We start from the raw sequence: 15,025 nt of genomic DNA, 5'->3' as shown, positions 1-15,025 counted from the left end.
CATGCCACGTGCAGTTTGCGTGGACCTTGATTTCCTGTCAGAAATAATTGGAACGCTAAGGCCTTGTAAAATGCAAGGTGTTTAGGGGAAGTGCTTAGTAAAATAAACCAAGCTTTTCCTAAGCACAAGTGCTTATCTCTATATGAGGTGTGCTTAATTAATATGCAAATAGGCGCCGGTCCTTCTGAAAAATCGGTTTATTTCTCTGAGCATCTCTCCTAAGCATCTTTCATTGTACAACGCCTAAGAATTTACTAATAGTTAGTTGTAGTTTTTTTGTTTTCCTCTAAGTGCGAGGCATTCACATAGAGGGCTACTTGTTCATTTTTTGTTTTCTCATTTGATCACATAGAGACCTTGATACCGACTTGAATATTGGTTGTTTGGAATTATGCGGACGTGATGGCTACATTTCATTCTAGTGATGTTTGGAAATATTGGTTAGCCATCACTCCGTCTCCATCTCCGTTTGCATATCTAGTGATGTTTAACCGTGTATTTTGGTCCTGATTAATTTGTGATATTTATGCGCGCTTGTTATATGTTGCGGAATTCCGTTGATGATCTACATAGTTTTTTTCATGTTGCATGAATCATATGAATTTAGGGATCATATATGAGGTACTACGTACACTGCTATGGGCACGGGCGAGAATCGCCGGTCACTGTCCGCGGACTTACAAGGAGGATTAGCTATGTCTTGCCCTAGATGAGCCTGGTCACTCGCCGTCCGGCCGGGCACGCGCGCCGCGCCTGCCCTCGCGCAAAGATCAAACTGATATTGCCTGCGAAAAAGAATTTTTACCTGAGCCGGGAGCTACCGGTGGAGCATCCATCGTTAAACGTTGCTTTGAGATTGATCTGGCTGAAGACTCCACCATACTTTTATTTCTGTCGTTTAGCAATACAAATCTTATACAAACAAATATACTCCGATGGATAGAGGCCACAGCAGCACCTTTTGTCAAGTTGAGAGCAAATAGGTGCACCACGGCTGCATACAAACACTAAATACATGCACTTTGTTTTCCATGTGACATTTTAAAAGGTTGATAACTTTTGAACTAAATATCTAGTTTTCAAACTCTTTATATTTTTGAATTCAGGGCGACAAGACTTTTAAAACAAGATCAATCTTGGATACATTTTGGCTAGTTTGAATTTAATCGTCTCACTCATTTTAGAAAACGCATTTTAGTCAGTTTCACGTTTCACTAGTTTTAGAAAATCTTTCAGTCAGTTTCACATTTCACTAGTTTTAGAAAATCTTTCAGTCAGTTTCACATTTGGCTAGTTTGAATTTAATCGTTTCTCTCATTTCAGAAAACGCATTTTAGTCAGTTTCACATTTCACTAGTTTTAGAAAATCTTTCAGTCAGTTTCACATTTGGCTAGTTTGAATTTAATCATTTCACTCATTTCAGAAAACGCATTTTAGTCAGTTTCACATTTCTCTAGTTTTAGAAGATCTTTCAGTCGGTTTCACGTTTCACTAGTTTCAGAAAATCTTTCAGTCAGTTTCATATTTCACTAGATTCGGAAAACACATTACACGCATTTACAAAAGATAGATTTCACTCATTTTAGAAATTTCACTATATTTAACGTATTTCACACCGAAATATGTGTCATGTGTATGGAAAACAAATTTCACTCGTTTCAAATATTGGTTTCACTCAATTCGAAAAAATATTTCATTTACTCAAGAAACTGATTTCACTCATTTCAGAAAAACTATCAGTTAAAAAACCAATTTCACTTGTTTCAAAAATAGATTTCACTCGTTTCAGAAAACATAGTAGAGTCATTTCACTGTGAATTTATGAAAAATATTGACTTGTATTTCACTCATCAAAAATATCAATTTCAAACACTAAAAAAAAGCAGTTTCATACAAAATATTGGTCATATTTCACTTTTTAAAAATGGCTTATTTCACTCGTTCTAGGAAACACATTACACTCACTCAATTGAAATAGTATATTTCACTTGTTTCAAAAAACTGATTTCAAACATTACAAAATATATTGATTTAACTCATTTCACTAGTTTCACAAAACACATTACACTCACTCAATTGAAATACTCCTATATTTCACTCGTTTCAAAAATTGATTTTAAAACTAATTTCACTCGTTTCAAATACATTACACTTTTGAAATACAAAGTTTCACCCTTTTGTGAAATATATTTCTGAAAGGATTAAAATATGCTTTTTAAGATAACAGATCGGTTCTACGTAAGTTGAAAAATAATTAGTTTCACTCTCTTGGGATATATGAAGCTGGAATAATTAAAATCAGTTTCATAAAAAAGTGAGAAGAATTAGTATTTTGAAAACGAGTGAGATTTGTTTTCTCAAAGAATTGAAATTAGTTTTTGAAATAAATCAAAATGTTTTTTTAAAATTGAAATCTACTTTTAAAAAATATTTCAAATAAGTTTAAAGTGAGAGAGGTTGATTGGTTGGAGAAAATAAACTAACATAGTCTGCACGTCTGAAGTGAGAGGTGCGTCAAGTGTAAGTGAAAAGAGTGACATGCACGTGGGTGGGACCCCAGCTGATCAAATACGATGGAGTCAGATGAACAAAAGAGAGAAATACATGGATACAATTTTTGAGCTGGCAGTATCCTATTGGTGATCCATCATTCTTTTCTTTGATGGATGTTGTAGTGGTATCAGAGGCAGGTAACGGATGTTAGTGTCAAGCTTAGAGATGTTTCCGCTATCTTTTCAATTTTGTCACGATGGTCCTTGCGTCACTTATACTTTGATCTTTATGATACGAACGAAACACGTATTATCATGAAAAAAAGAACACTTTGCGGTATTGCCTGCCTGCTCGCCCGTCTCGGGGCTAGGGACGTTCCGTACTGTAGGCGCCTCAAAAGGGGGAAGGAAAACCGCCACCGACGTTTCCATCGCAGGCATCGGTTTGGAGGATGAGCTTAATCAATCCACTCTCCCACTGAACCTGACAGTGATATGTTTCTCTTTGACGAGCAAGCTAGCTACTCCAGCTAGGAGAGGAGTGCCACTGTACCAGCGACTGGTCAAATGGAACACCGAGACGCGTGCACGCGCCCGTCTTGAGCAAACATATCGACATGAGGATCTCCTTTTTTTGTTAGATGACACGGGCATATGTTACGTGATAGACTACACACGAACACTCCTCCGAGCTCTGCAAGTCTGAACGCCAAATGCGGGCTCAAATTGAAGGTGGAATGTGAAAATATTACCAAGAAGAAGAAGAAGAAGAAGAAGCGTGCAGGAGCAGCACGCGCATATCGGCCGATCGTGTCGATCTGCGCCTGCCATTTCCTATACGATTTCCGCACTGACCGATGGAGTAGCGACCTGCGAAAGCCACGTACACCCCGTGGTTTCGAGGCCCGGCCGGTCTGCGCGGCCCGCGCGTGCGTGGGTGCATGCGGCGGCAGAACGGTGTCAGTCGGTCGGAGGAGTGCCGCTGGCAGAAGCCTCTCCTCGGTCGAACGAAGGCGGCGCGCGGACCGGAGGCGCCGGATCAGCAGGCGGCATACGCGCTGCCTGCACTTACGGGGTGCACGCCATGCATGGCTCTGGCTCTGGCTCTCGTCGCAGCAGACGACTATAGTACTACGTTCTCGTCCCGAGGCCGGGGGTTTGTCCGATCTAATTGACGTTGTTCCGAAGCAAATTGACCTGTCAGAATGTCGGATCTACTCCCGTGAAAATTAACAGATCTGATCTTTATCTGGAATTTCAACACAAAATGACCCTAATCTGAAAATACTTCATGAAATGGTCCTCTTTTGCATGACGCCCAGGGTTAGGGCGCCATGCTATAGAGCATGACGCCCCGGGCTAGGACGTCATGGTAGTGACATGTAGCATGACGCCCTGGCCTAGGGCACCATGCCAAATAGCATGACGTCCTGGCCCAAAGCGAGCATGGCGCCCTAACCACGGGCGTCATGCAAAAGGGGTCATTTCATGAAAAAAAATTCATATTGAGGCCATTTTGTGTTGTAGTTTCGGATAAGGGTCAGTTTTGTCCATTTTCCAACCACTTTACATGCATTCCGGCCGATGAACTGACATGCATTATAATACTCCTGACATCTCACTTGGATTCGGCGTTCGATCGCTTCCTTCAGCTTAGGGCTTCGTCCCCGATGGTCGGTTGCCCCTTTGCGGTGGCAGCAAACCAAGCCAACATGCCCGTTACTTAGAAGCATGGCTAAAGATCAACGTTGATGCAGCTTTGCTTTGGGGAATTTATAATGAAGGAAGACGAAGCATGGGAGTTTTTCTTTCTCCCTTTTAGAACACCATGTATGACTATGGTGTCAAAAAAACATCCTACATTATAAGACGGAGAGAGTAATTAGTTAAGAAAGAGTAAGCACGCGAGTGATTGTAAGAGATGCAAGGGGAAATTTTGTGGCTGCGGGCGCGCAGTAGTTTGCCCTTCGTAGCGGATGTGATGATAGCAGAAGCATATGTCCTCAGAGACAATCTTACTTTGGCTCAGCGTCTTATAGCTTAACCAAATTCGTGATTCAGTCTGATAATGCGTGGAAACCATGGAGGATTGAGCTGATTCGGCTACGGCTGTTGCGGCTGTCTTCTATGATTGCAAATATATGTCCTTGCTTCAGGGTTCTCCTGTATATATAGATTACGAACATTGTCCTAGGGAGTGTAACGAGGTCACACACTTGCCGGCTAGCAATAGTTTTCGAAATTCGGTAGTAACTAAAAGCATCTCCAGCCGTTGGCCCCACAGGCGGCGATTTTACGCGCTGGAACTAAAATCGGCGCGGGGGCTAGTGGGTTCCCAGCCGCTCACCCCAGGGTCGCCCCAGACACGGTTTTTTTTTATTTAAAAAAAATCTGAATTCGGTAAAGTTCGGCTAAATTCGGCAAATTGGACAGAAAAGTTCGGCTAAATTCGACAAACCTGACATTAATATTCAACATGTTCGGCGTTACATAAATTATTTTTTTAAAAGACATCTACGGGACGAACAAGTCGCTGAGCGCGGCGAAGTCACCGTCGTCCTCGTCGCCGGCGGCGGCCTTCTCCTTCTTGATGGCGCGGCCGCCCCTGCTGGACCCCTGCCCGGCGTCTCCAAGGCGGACCTGTGGTGGCGGCGCATCATCGTTGTCGTCGGGGAAGCGTTCGGCCATCGCTAGAGAGGGAAGAGAAGTGGAGGACGGGGGAGATAGCAGAGCTCGGCGGCGCGGACGGGAGAGAGCAGAGACTCGGCGGCGGCTGGTTTGGGCTCGACTCTTAGTAAAGTAATGTTTCCCTTTCCTTGACTGTCTTCCCGGAGAGATTCCTTGATTTCGGTATTGTTCAAACTGGCTTTCACATGAATAACCCCTTTTGTTATTCTACGTGCACTCTTCCGTAAACGGCTCGTGTGGCCATCAGCAAGGAGGAGCGGCAGGTTTTATAGCCCGCGCCGTGTGTACTCACGAGGCATCGCCGCGTCGCCGGTGACGCACCGCACGTGAGGAATCAATGGCAAGGCTGACCGGCGGCAGCCTTGCCATTGATTCCCCGCGGGGAACTGAGGCGCTCTGGGGAAGACGAGGCGTCGTCTCGCTGACGCGGCTGGCCCACCACTTTTTCGTGCTAAAACCGTTCGCCCCGTCGCCCCCCAGCGCGCTGGGTTCGGCCTGGGTATGCCAGCGCCAGTTTCGGTCCAAACCAATGAAAAACGGATTTCTGGAATGCGACTGGGCCGATTTTTGGGCGCCGGCGCGACAAAAACGTCTGGAAAAAAGCCTGCTGGGGACGCGGCTGGAGATGCTCTAATGTGTCGGATGAGATGATGACTCCATGACCCACCTAGCTTAATCATGCGAACATGCCTCGTCTGATCGTATTTGCAAAAACAAAGTGCTTGTGATCAACGACTGCCAACAAACCACACACGTTCCGTCGTCAATGCCAAGGTTTTTCTACTCTGCTCTGCAGCGATTAGCTTCTTCAATCTTCAAACTAGCGAGTACAGTCGATAATAGATATTACTTGCTAGTGTGTAGACATTACTTGCTAGTGTGTATGCATTCGTGTTCGAAGTATACGACGTGTGTTCCAAAATAAAATGGACATCAGTCTCTTTGGACTGTGATAAGAATTCTCCAGGAGTTTTGGAGGACCCCCATGCATCCTTGGGATTTTTTGTATACAAGCTCTCTGGATTGTAGTAGGATTGAGGAGCTCTAAACCAGTGGTGCTAGAGCTTGCTATGAATGTGCACTTTAGTGCCTAAACTTGCAAAATACATTGAACTGGTTTCATAACTTGGCATGAACGTGCATGCATGGTTCAAATGGTGTTTGTATACGTCCGCGAATCTGAGGAGGCTCGCCAGCATGCCATGGGGCCCGCTGTCGGTGCCAAGGGTGCGTGGCCTGGTTTTTTTTGTGAAAAACCTCTGAAATTGTTTTCTTTCAATAAAGCCCTCAGGGAAAAACTGACAAATTATAAAATAAAAATTAGGTGTATAACTATAAGATAAAAATTACAACTCATGTACTCGATCAAACCAGCAACGTACCAGTCGAGTGCATGCGGCTAGCCACTCGACAATTTCCCATTTGCTGATATTCAATGATTCATAATCTTTATAAACATTTGGCCAAACAAAATAAATAAAGAGAGTTTAATAATCCAGCAAAAACAGCACCAGATCTGTGACCGAACATGGGACCAAAGCTTGTAGACCAGGCACGGATGCCAATCCAACTAATGAGTTGTCATGTATCAAAAGTACAAGTATTTTTTATGACCGTATAACAAACATAATTTCAAAAGAATGCAAAAATCTTCATGTTATTTTAAAAAGAATTCACGTGTTATTTTAAAACATATTCATAAAATTGAAAATATTTATGAAAGATTAAAATGAGATTCCAGTATTATCCATGTGAGTATTTTAAAAAAATAGTATTATTCATGTCAGGATCCGCAGTTTAATGGCGCACTAGGCTTGTATTTTTTTTTTAGAAAACACACAAACTTATATATTATATAAACTTTTCAACACAACATAGTTTTTTGCTAAAGCATGGACACACTGATATACTAAATAAATAGTTTATTAAAAATGTGGAAATTTTAAACTTATATGAGAATTTATTTAAATATATGAACATTTCTAAAATTACTTTCATATTTTATTAAATGCAAACATTTTTCAAATTATAAAATATATTCTTAATTCATAATTTTATTATGTGTATTTCTGTTAAATTATTGCATAGGTATTTGATGAAATTATATGAAATTTTTAACGTAATTTGTTTTAAATATATGTACATTGTTTGTAACGCGATAATAATTTATGTATTTTTTTAAAATGAAATGAAAAGGAACAAACCCGCTGAAAATTGAGCCACACTGTGGTTCGTTTTAGCCACATGGGCTCGTTATGATATAAACCTAAATTTATCATTTTGCCATTTGGTGTTGTCGATTGAAGTGGTATGTGCGGCCGCCATATAGCCCCTGGTTGCAGGTTCAAATCAATGGCACTATATTGCTGGAATACATATTTTTAATTTATGTTGTTCAACTTTATGTTTATAAAGTATATGAAATCTTTCTTGACACTAAATTTGAACAGGTTGACTGGCTAGCCACGCACACCTGTGCGTGTGGTTTGAACCCTAGACCAGTTTTAATTATTAATAGATTAATAAATACCACGTGACACATGTGATAAGCAATCCAACCAATTCAAAAATATATAAATACCACGTGACGTATAAAAATGAGATTTGAACCATATATGCACGTTCATGTCAAGTTATGAAACCACTTTAATATATTTTACAAGTTTAGGCACCAAAGTGCACATTCATAACAAATTCAAGCGCAGTAGTGATGTATTTACCTCTTTTGAGAATATACCGCGAACCAAATAGGCCTTAGGCCATAGAATTTTGTTCAGTGCCGTGCCCACACACATGGTCGCTTCGTCCAAGTCAAGCAAAGTTGTGCGTCGACGCGGCCGGCGTTTGGTCATAGCACGACGGTCGAGCTCGATCTACTCTCTGGTGCCTAGCTAGCTACTTCAAACCTGCTCTACAACGCTCGCTGCTACTCTAGCTCTCGTTTTCTTCCGCCGACGAAAAGAACTCCCGGTTGGCCGGTTGGGATCAACCAACTCCATCTATCTCCATCGTGTGGCTCCCGTCCCCCACTCAACCCAAGCGTCTACAACTGTATTGGGCAAATCCGACCCCTCAAATGTTCGTGGACACTGACCGGACACGCGTCATATTTTGCCTTCCACACTCGCGTCTTTTATATTCTAAATCTCAAAACCATGCAATTCATGCAACGCTACGTAAAACACATGATCATAGTGCAGTTCATCGGATTAGCCGGACAAAAGAAACATGATTCACTGGAGTTCAACGGCGGACAGTGCAAATCCATACTACAAAGATAGATAAAATATAAACAGAACAAGGAAGGGCGGAGGAAATCACCATTTCCTATCGGCGCGGTTGTGCCCCTCCTCCGTGCAGGCGTTGGCGTGCGGAGGCGCGTCGTTAGAGTTGAAGGTGGAGCCGTCCGTCATATCCGAGCCGGAGCTGCACCTCATGCCCGACAACCTGCGGAACAGGCGGTCCTGCTCCTTGGCATGGCGGGCCGCCTTCGCCTTCGCCGCCGCCTCCTTTGTTACCTCGCGTTCCGATAACTCCATGGCGAGTCGGAGCGCATTGGCATTCTTGCGGTGGAGGCGTCACGCATCTGTCTTCGCTGTCGTGAGCGAGCGATGGAGGACAGAAGCGAGGAGCTCTGCCTCGGGATTGACGGGCGCGCTCGTGCGCAGACGTCGCTGCCCTCTCCCTCACCCGCTGCCACTCACGCCAGGCTGCTCGTGCTTCCGACTCCGGCGTCCGAGAGCGCGCCGGCCCCGCCGCGGGCACGAGGACCCAGCGGTGGCCGGGCACCACCTCCGGAGCAGAGGGTGCTTGTCGTGGGTGGCGTACCTGGTAGAGTGGAGCAGAGTGGCCGGAGCTGCGCGCCGGGCTAGAAGGGCCGGAGACATCATCGACGGGCGCCGTGCACTGACAAAGTGGATCCGCTGCTGCCGGATCCGCCTTCGTCGACAACCGAACGCCTCAATGCGATGCGGAGGGCGACCTCCTCCACATCGTCGGGATCCGCTTCGCACAGCAGGCTAGACCAGTCTTCGTCGAAGCCGGAGTCCCCACCGGAGGCGGCGCTGCTTCGGTCGTCGGCCATTGAATGCGTTTGGAGTGGACGGAGAGGGGAGTGAAGTGAAGTTCAGATTGACTGTTTTTCAGACAGCGGTATTTGTGGGGCAGTTGTGGGCCAGGATGGGCCAAGTCAACGTGACGGGTGCGTCCGAACCGTCCTATATTTGGACTGGATATTGGGGGTGCCGGTCAACCCGAGCGTTTGACAACGCTTTGACAAGCCTTCCTGGGTCAAATCTTGTGACCGGGCGGCCTGCCTGGGCGTTTGAAACGGGTTCGGTTGTAGATGCTCAAACGCTACGCTACCGCGGAAGCAGCAGCGCGGGAAGACGGATCGCTCGCGTGCACGTCGGGTAAACAAACACAGGCGCAGAACGTAGCCGCAGCTGCCGGTGCCGCAATCATCGACGGAAGCTACGTGATCGAATCTCATGACGGAGGGAGTACGGAACGAAGGCACCAGGCACGGTAAACGAGCCCTACCACGGACTTCACCGACCAGCCGGCGACCAACCCGCCCAGCCCAACCACCGCGCTTGGCCGCTTGCATGGGAGGGTGCCTCTGCCTGTCATGGAGAAGCCCTAGCGAGACGCAACCGAAATGACTGACACGGTTGGTTTCACGATCCCGCTAGGTAAACATCCCATTTCGACATCATTCACTTCACAACCAATCATGTCTTCCAGAGCACATTATAACGGCCGTTGTTCAGAGCACGAACTGAAGCTCGGCGCACATTCTCGCCTCTAGCAACAGCAGGATCTGCCGCTCAAAAGCGAACAAGGATCAATCACAAAGACGCCCAAGCAAAGATCGCGATAAGCTCTAGATACAGAATGCGTATGGAAAGATAATATGACCAGATGAAAAGTCCCCAAGAATACGTATGAAAAGTAGTCCAGCCAGTGTTCCCAAGAACATGTATCAGATGGTCAAACAAGTTTGCAACTAGGATATCACACGGCATCAGTACTGCAGCTTTCAGTGATTCAGAGAGGTTCAGTAACATGCTGCTCTCTTTCTTTCTGTCAAGGTGGTCTTGTTAAACAACTGATTACAAGGTTAACTTTTTACCTGACAAAACATATATAAATTCCTGCCGTCTATTCCTTTGATCAAACAGACAGTGCAGGCAACATACAGTCATGAAAAAGTTTAACCAGTACGGAAAAATTTGCAAGTGCACTCACAATCTGGTGGCTTTGGTACGAGTTTAAGGAGCCTTCAAAGATGTGGGTCGGTATACGAAGCCCATGTATGGTGCAACAATTCGATCCTATTTAACATGCTAAACTGACAGTCAGTTTCAAGTTTCTAAATCAAAGACATCTTGTAAGGTGTGCAGCTACACCAAGAAAACAAGGTCCAGGGCTAGCATTCCATATGGTGCTCTGAATAAGTAAACAAAACGATCAAAAGGCCAGCCCTAAGCTATCTTACTATCTTAGAAGAATATATGCATGCAGGACTGGAGCTTTGAACACTAAGTTGAAGGACCAGAGTCCAGCAACAGCAACCTATTTTGTATCCAGTGGTCTAAAGAAAGTTCTCTAACATAACTGTCACATCTACTTGATTCACTCACTTAGATGTGCAATAACTAGGGCACATCTAGATGTGCCCTAGACACACCCCAAAACAACGCACTAAGCTAAACATGTTAACAGATCAAGGGTGATATGCAATCATGCACAGCTTATTTTAAGCTACTATACAGTGCAAAATACGCCCTGACATAACTGTCACATTCCTGCCTTCTAACTTCAGATCAAGCAAATATTGCAAGCACCATTTAATCAAACCATCAAGTACTACCATTGCTACTGCAAAATTAGGTGTTTATCAATTAAAGCACATTCAGTAGGCATGATTGATCAGGAAACGACCATTGCTACTGCAAAATAGGGTGTGTATCAATTAAACGCCAAACCCTAAATCACAGGGACACCACAATTGCAATATCCAGTAATGACAGGTTATATACGCAGCAGCACGATATAAAACAAGAAACACAAGAGCAAGGACAATCTAGCCGCATATGTTGCACATCATGGGCAACGACAAAGAACAAGCAAATTTAAGCCATGAACTCATTACCACAATATCACAGATTCTTCAACTAATCAAAACATGCATACTCATACCACAGTATCTCAGATTCTTCAACTAAGCAAAACAATGCATACTTTAACACTTCAGTAGTGTCTCTTCCATCATCATAATCTTGCGTAACAACAAAGGAGAGGAAAACTAGCGCAAAGGAAGAGCCTTTTCTTGGCGCGCGCCTACTTCTCGGAGGAGTTGGGGCCGCGCTTCTTGCCGAAGCCGACGACGGCGGTGACGAAGCGGCGGTTGTACTGGATCCTCTTGTGGGCGCGGCCGCGGGGCTGCTTCTTCTTGTCCTGCTTGGCGACCTTGGGCGTCTGCCCGCGGACCTTCCCGGCACGGGCCAGCGATCCGTGAACCTTGCCTGCGCAAACAGCGGCGAGCGAGCGAGCGTCAGGGTCTGAGTAAGCTACGGCGTTGAAAGGGGGTTGAGAGGGGCATGGAGGTGAGGGGGTTACCCATGTCGACGGCGGCGGTGGGGCGGCGGAGAAGGAGGGTTGGAGGCGAGTGCGCGAGGGTTTGCGACGGCGGCGGCGGTTGTGGAGGGAGAAGGGCAACCCTAGGTGGGGGTGGGGGATTTTATATAGCAGGGCTCTTCTGGGTCGGTGCACACCGTAGTGACTTGGGTATTTATTGGGCTATAGGTACTGGGCAAATGGGCCTGGGTACACATTCTGCGTAGTTTGGGCTCCAGTTACAGATAACGTGGATTGTGGGGAGCCGTCGTCTCTTATTCTTTATTCTTTTTTTTATTAAGTTATGTAATTGGGTTTTATTTTCACGAATAGGCAAAGCTTGCGTATCTTTCATTAATAGAAGGATTGAAAATTTTTATAGGTAGCTTACCAAGCTGACCGCTTGGTATTGATAAAAGGAATTAGAATGGTTACAAAGTTAGGTGCAACACATGACACAAACGCAAAAAGGTGCGAACAGAGACGTATCAGCATCCCCAAACTTAATTCCTGCTCGTTCTCGAGTAGCTAAATGATAAAAACAGATTTTTTTTAGTGAAATGCTGTCTAACATGTGTACCACATATTCTTTTCTTTTATAGCATGGACATTTGGCCTTTTAGATGATTCAAACCAAGGGGGAGACTTGTGTGAGATCTCACATTAGGTGAGATCAATGTGATAAATTTTTTAATCTACACGTTCAAACATTCTTAAAAAAGTTGTAGACACACATCAATGGTTGATGTTCAATCTCAAAAAGTTCCAGCTCCTAATTCAACCTACATTAATAGAAACAAAAAAGACAAAGCTGGATGTGAATAGTGTCAAAATACTATTCAACCAAAGCTGCCACTATTCACATCTGAATTTTTCTTTCTTGAATCTCCAAATATACTTTGAGTTTTGAGCTGAATTTTTTTGGAGTTGTAGACATATCCCACATGAATGTTATCAAATAATTTCAGATTTTTTCGAAAGGTCTAAATATGAATTTTTAGGATTGATCTCACGATCTCACCTAATGTGAGATCTCATACAAGTCTTCCCCTTCAAACCAATAGTCTATAATTGACATGAGGACATCAATACTCAAGCATATCAACAAGCAACCATGTCTTTTAAAATATCAACACTAAAGAAAACTATCCCTAGATCATAATGCTCAATCATTGATCCATTCATGAAATACACTCAAATATTAGCTATAATAATAGTGTTTCCTAGTTGGTGCTTTATAAAAGAAGATAGAGACTCAATAAAAATAAAAATCGCATAAAGATAAATAGTGTTGGGGAACGTAGTATTTCAAAATTTTCCTACGATCACGCAAGATCTATCTAGGAGAAGCATGGCAACGGGACAGGAGAGTGTGTCCACGTACCCTCGTAAACCGAAAGCAGAAACGTTAAGTAACGCGGTTGATGTAGTCGAACGTCTTCGCGATCCAACCGATCTAGTACCGAACGCACGGCACCTCCGCGATCTGCACACATTCAGCTCGGTGACGTCCCTCGTACTCTTGATCCAGCTGAGGCCGAGGGAGAGTTTCGTCGGCACGATGGCGTGGTGACGATGATGATGAAGTTACCGGCGCAGAGCTTCGCCTAAGCACTATGACAATATGATCGATGTGTGAAACTGTGGAGGGGGCACCGCACACGGCTAAAAAATCAACTTGTGTGTCTGTGGGGTGCCCCCTCCCCCGTATATAAAGGAGGGAGGAGGAGGAGGCCGATCTAGGAGGGGCGCGCCTATAGGGGGAGTCCAACTAGGATTCCCAATCCTAGTTGGAGTCCCCTTCCTTTTCCAAGAGGGGAGAGAGGGAAGGAGTAGGAGAGGGAGAAGGAAAGAGAGGGGGCGCCGCACCCTCCCTAGTCCAATTCGGACTTGCCATGGGGGGGGGCGCAACCTATTGGAAATATGCCCTAGAGGCAATAATAAAAGCATTATTATTATATATCCTTGTTCATGATAATTGTCTTTATTCATGCTATAATTGTGTTATCCGGAAATCGTAATACATGTGTGAATAATAGACACCAACATGTCCCTAGTAAGCCTCTAGTTGACTAGCTCGTTGATCAACAGATAGTCATGGTTTCCTGACTATGGACATTGGATGTCATTGATAACGAGATCACATCGTTAGGAGAATGATGTGATGGACAAGACCCAATCCTAAACATAGCATAAGATCGTATAGTTCGTCTGCTAGAGTTTTTCCAATGTCAAGTATCCTTTCCTTAGACCATGAGATCGTGTAACTCCCAGATACCGTAGGAGTGCTTTGTGTGTACCAAACATCACAACGTAACTGGGTGACTATAAAGGTATACTACGGGTATCTCCGAAAGTGTCTGTTGGGTTGACACAGATCGAGACTGGGATTTGTCACTCCGTATGACGGAGAGGTATCATTGGGCCCACTCGGTAATGCATCATCAATATGAGCTCAAAGTGACCAAGTGTCTGGTCACGGGATCATGCATTATGGTATGAGTAAAGTGACTTGCCGGTAACGAGATTGAACGAGGTATTGGGATACTGACGATCGAATCTCGGGCAAGTAGCATACCGATTGACAAAGGCAATTGTATACGGGGTTGCTTGAATCCTCGACATCATGGTTCATCCGATGAGATCATCGAGGAGCATGTGGGAGCCAACATGGGTATCCAGATCCCGCTGTTGGTTATTGACCGGAGAGCGATCTCGGTCATGTCTTCATGTCTCCCGAACCCGTAGGGTCTACACACTTAAGGTTCGGTGACGCTAGGGTTATAGGGATATGTATATGCAGCAACCCGAATGTTGTTCGGAGTCCCGGATGAGATCCCGGACGTCACGAGGAGTTTCGGAATGGTCCGGAGGTAAAGAATTATATATAGGAAGTGCTATTTCGGCCATCGGGACAAGTTTCGGGGTCACCGGTATTGTACCGGGACCATCGGAAGGGTCCCGGGGGTCCACCAGGTGGGGCCACCTGCCCCGAGGGCCACATGGGCTGTAGGGGGTGCGCCTTGGCCTATATGGGACAAGGGCACCAGTCCCAAGAGGCCCATGCGCCTAGGGTTCAAGGAAGGGAAGAGTCCCAAAGGGGGAAGGCACCCCCTAGGTGCCTTGGGGAGGAGGGATTCCTCCCTTGGCCGCCGCCCCCCTAGGAGATTGGATCTCCTAGGGCCGGCGCCCCCCCGGGCTCCCTATATATAGTGGGGGAAAG

At 45.1% G+C, this 15,025-nt stretch overlaps 1 protein-coding gene across 1 annotated transcript; it reads right to left on the bottom strand.

Annotated features, from left to right (window-relative positions):
* Positions 1-11,317: 11,317 nt before the first annotated feature.
* Positions 11,318-11,940, bottom strand: LOC123151974 (40S ribosomal protein S30). Its single transcript, XM_044571593.1, has 2 exons — positions 11,806-11,940; positions 11,318-11,711 (listed from the first exon to the last, which is right to left on the bottom strand). The coding sequence occupies exons 1-2, from the start codon at positions 11,807-11,809 to the stop codon at positions 11,527-11,529; spliced, it is 189 nt and encodes a 62-aa protein (XP_044427528.1). The 5' UTR covers positions 11,810-11,940; the 3' UTR covers positions 11,318-11,526.
* Positions 11,941-15,025: the final 3,085 nt, after the last annotated feature.

Source organism: Triticum aestivum, chromosome 7A (genome assembly GCF_018294505.1).
Source record: "Triticum aestivum cultivar Chinese Spring chromosome 7A, IWGSC CS RefSeq v2.1, whole genome shotgun sequence".
NCBI lineage: Eukaryota > Viridiplantae > Streptophyta > Magnoliopsida > Poales > Poaceae > Triticum > Triticum aestivum.
This window is presented reverse-complemented; position numbering and strand designations above follow the sequence as displayed.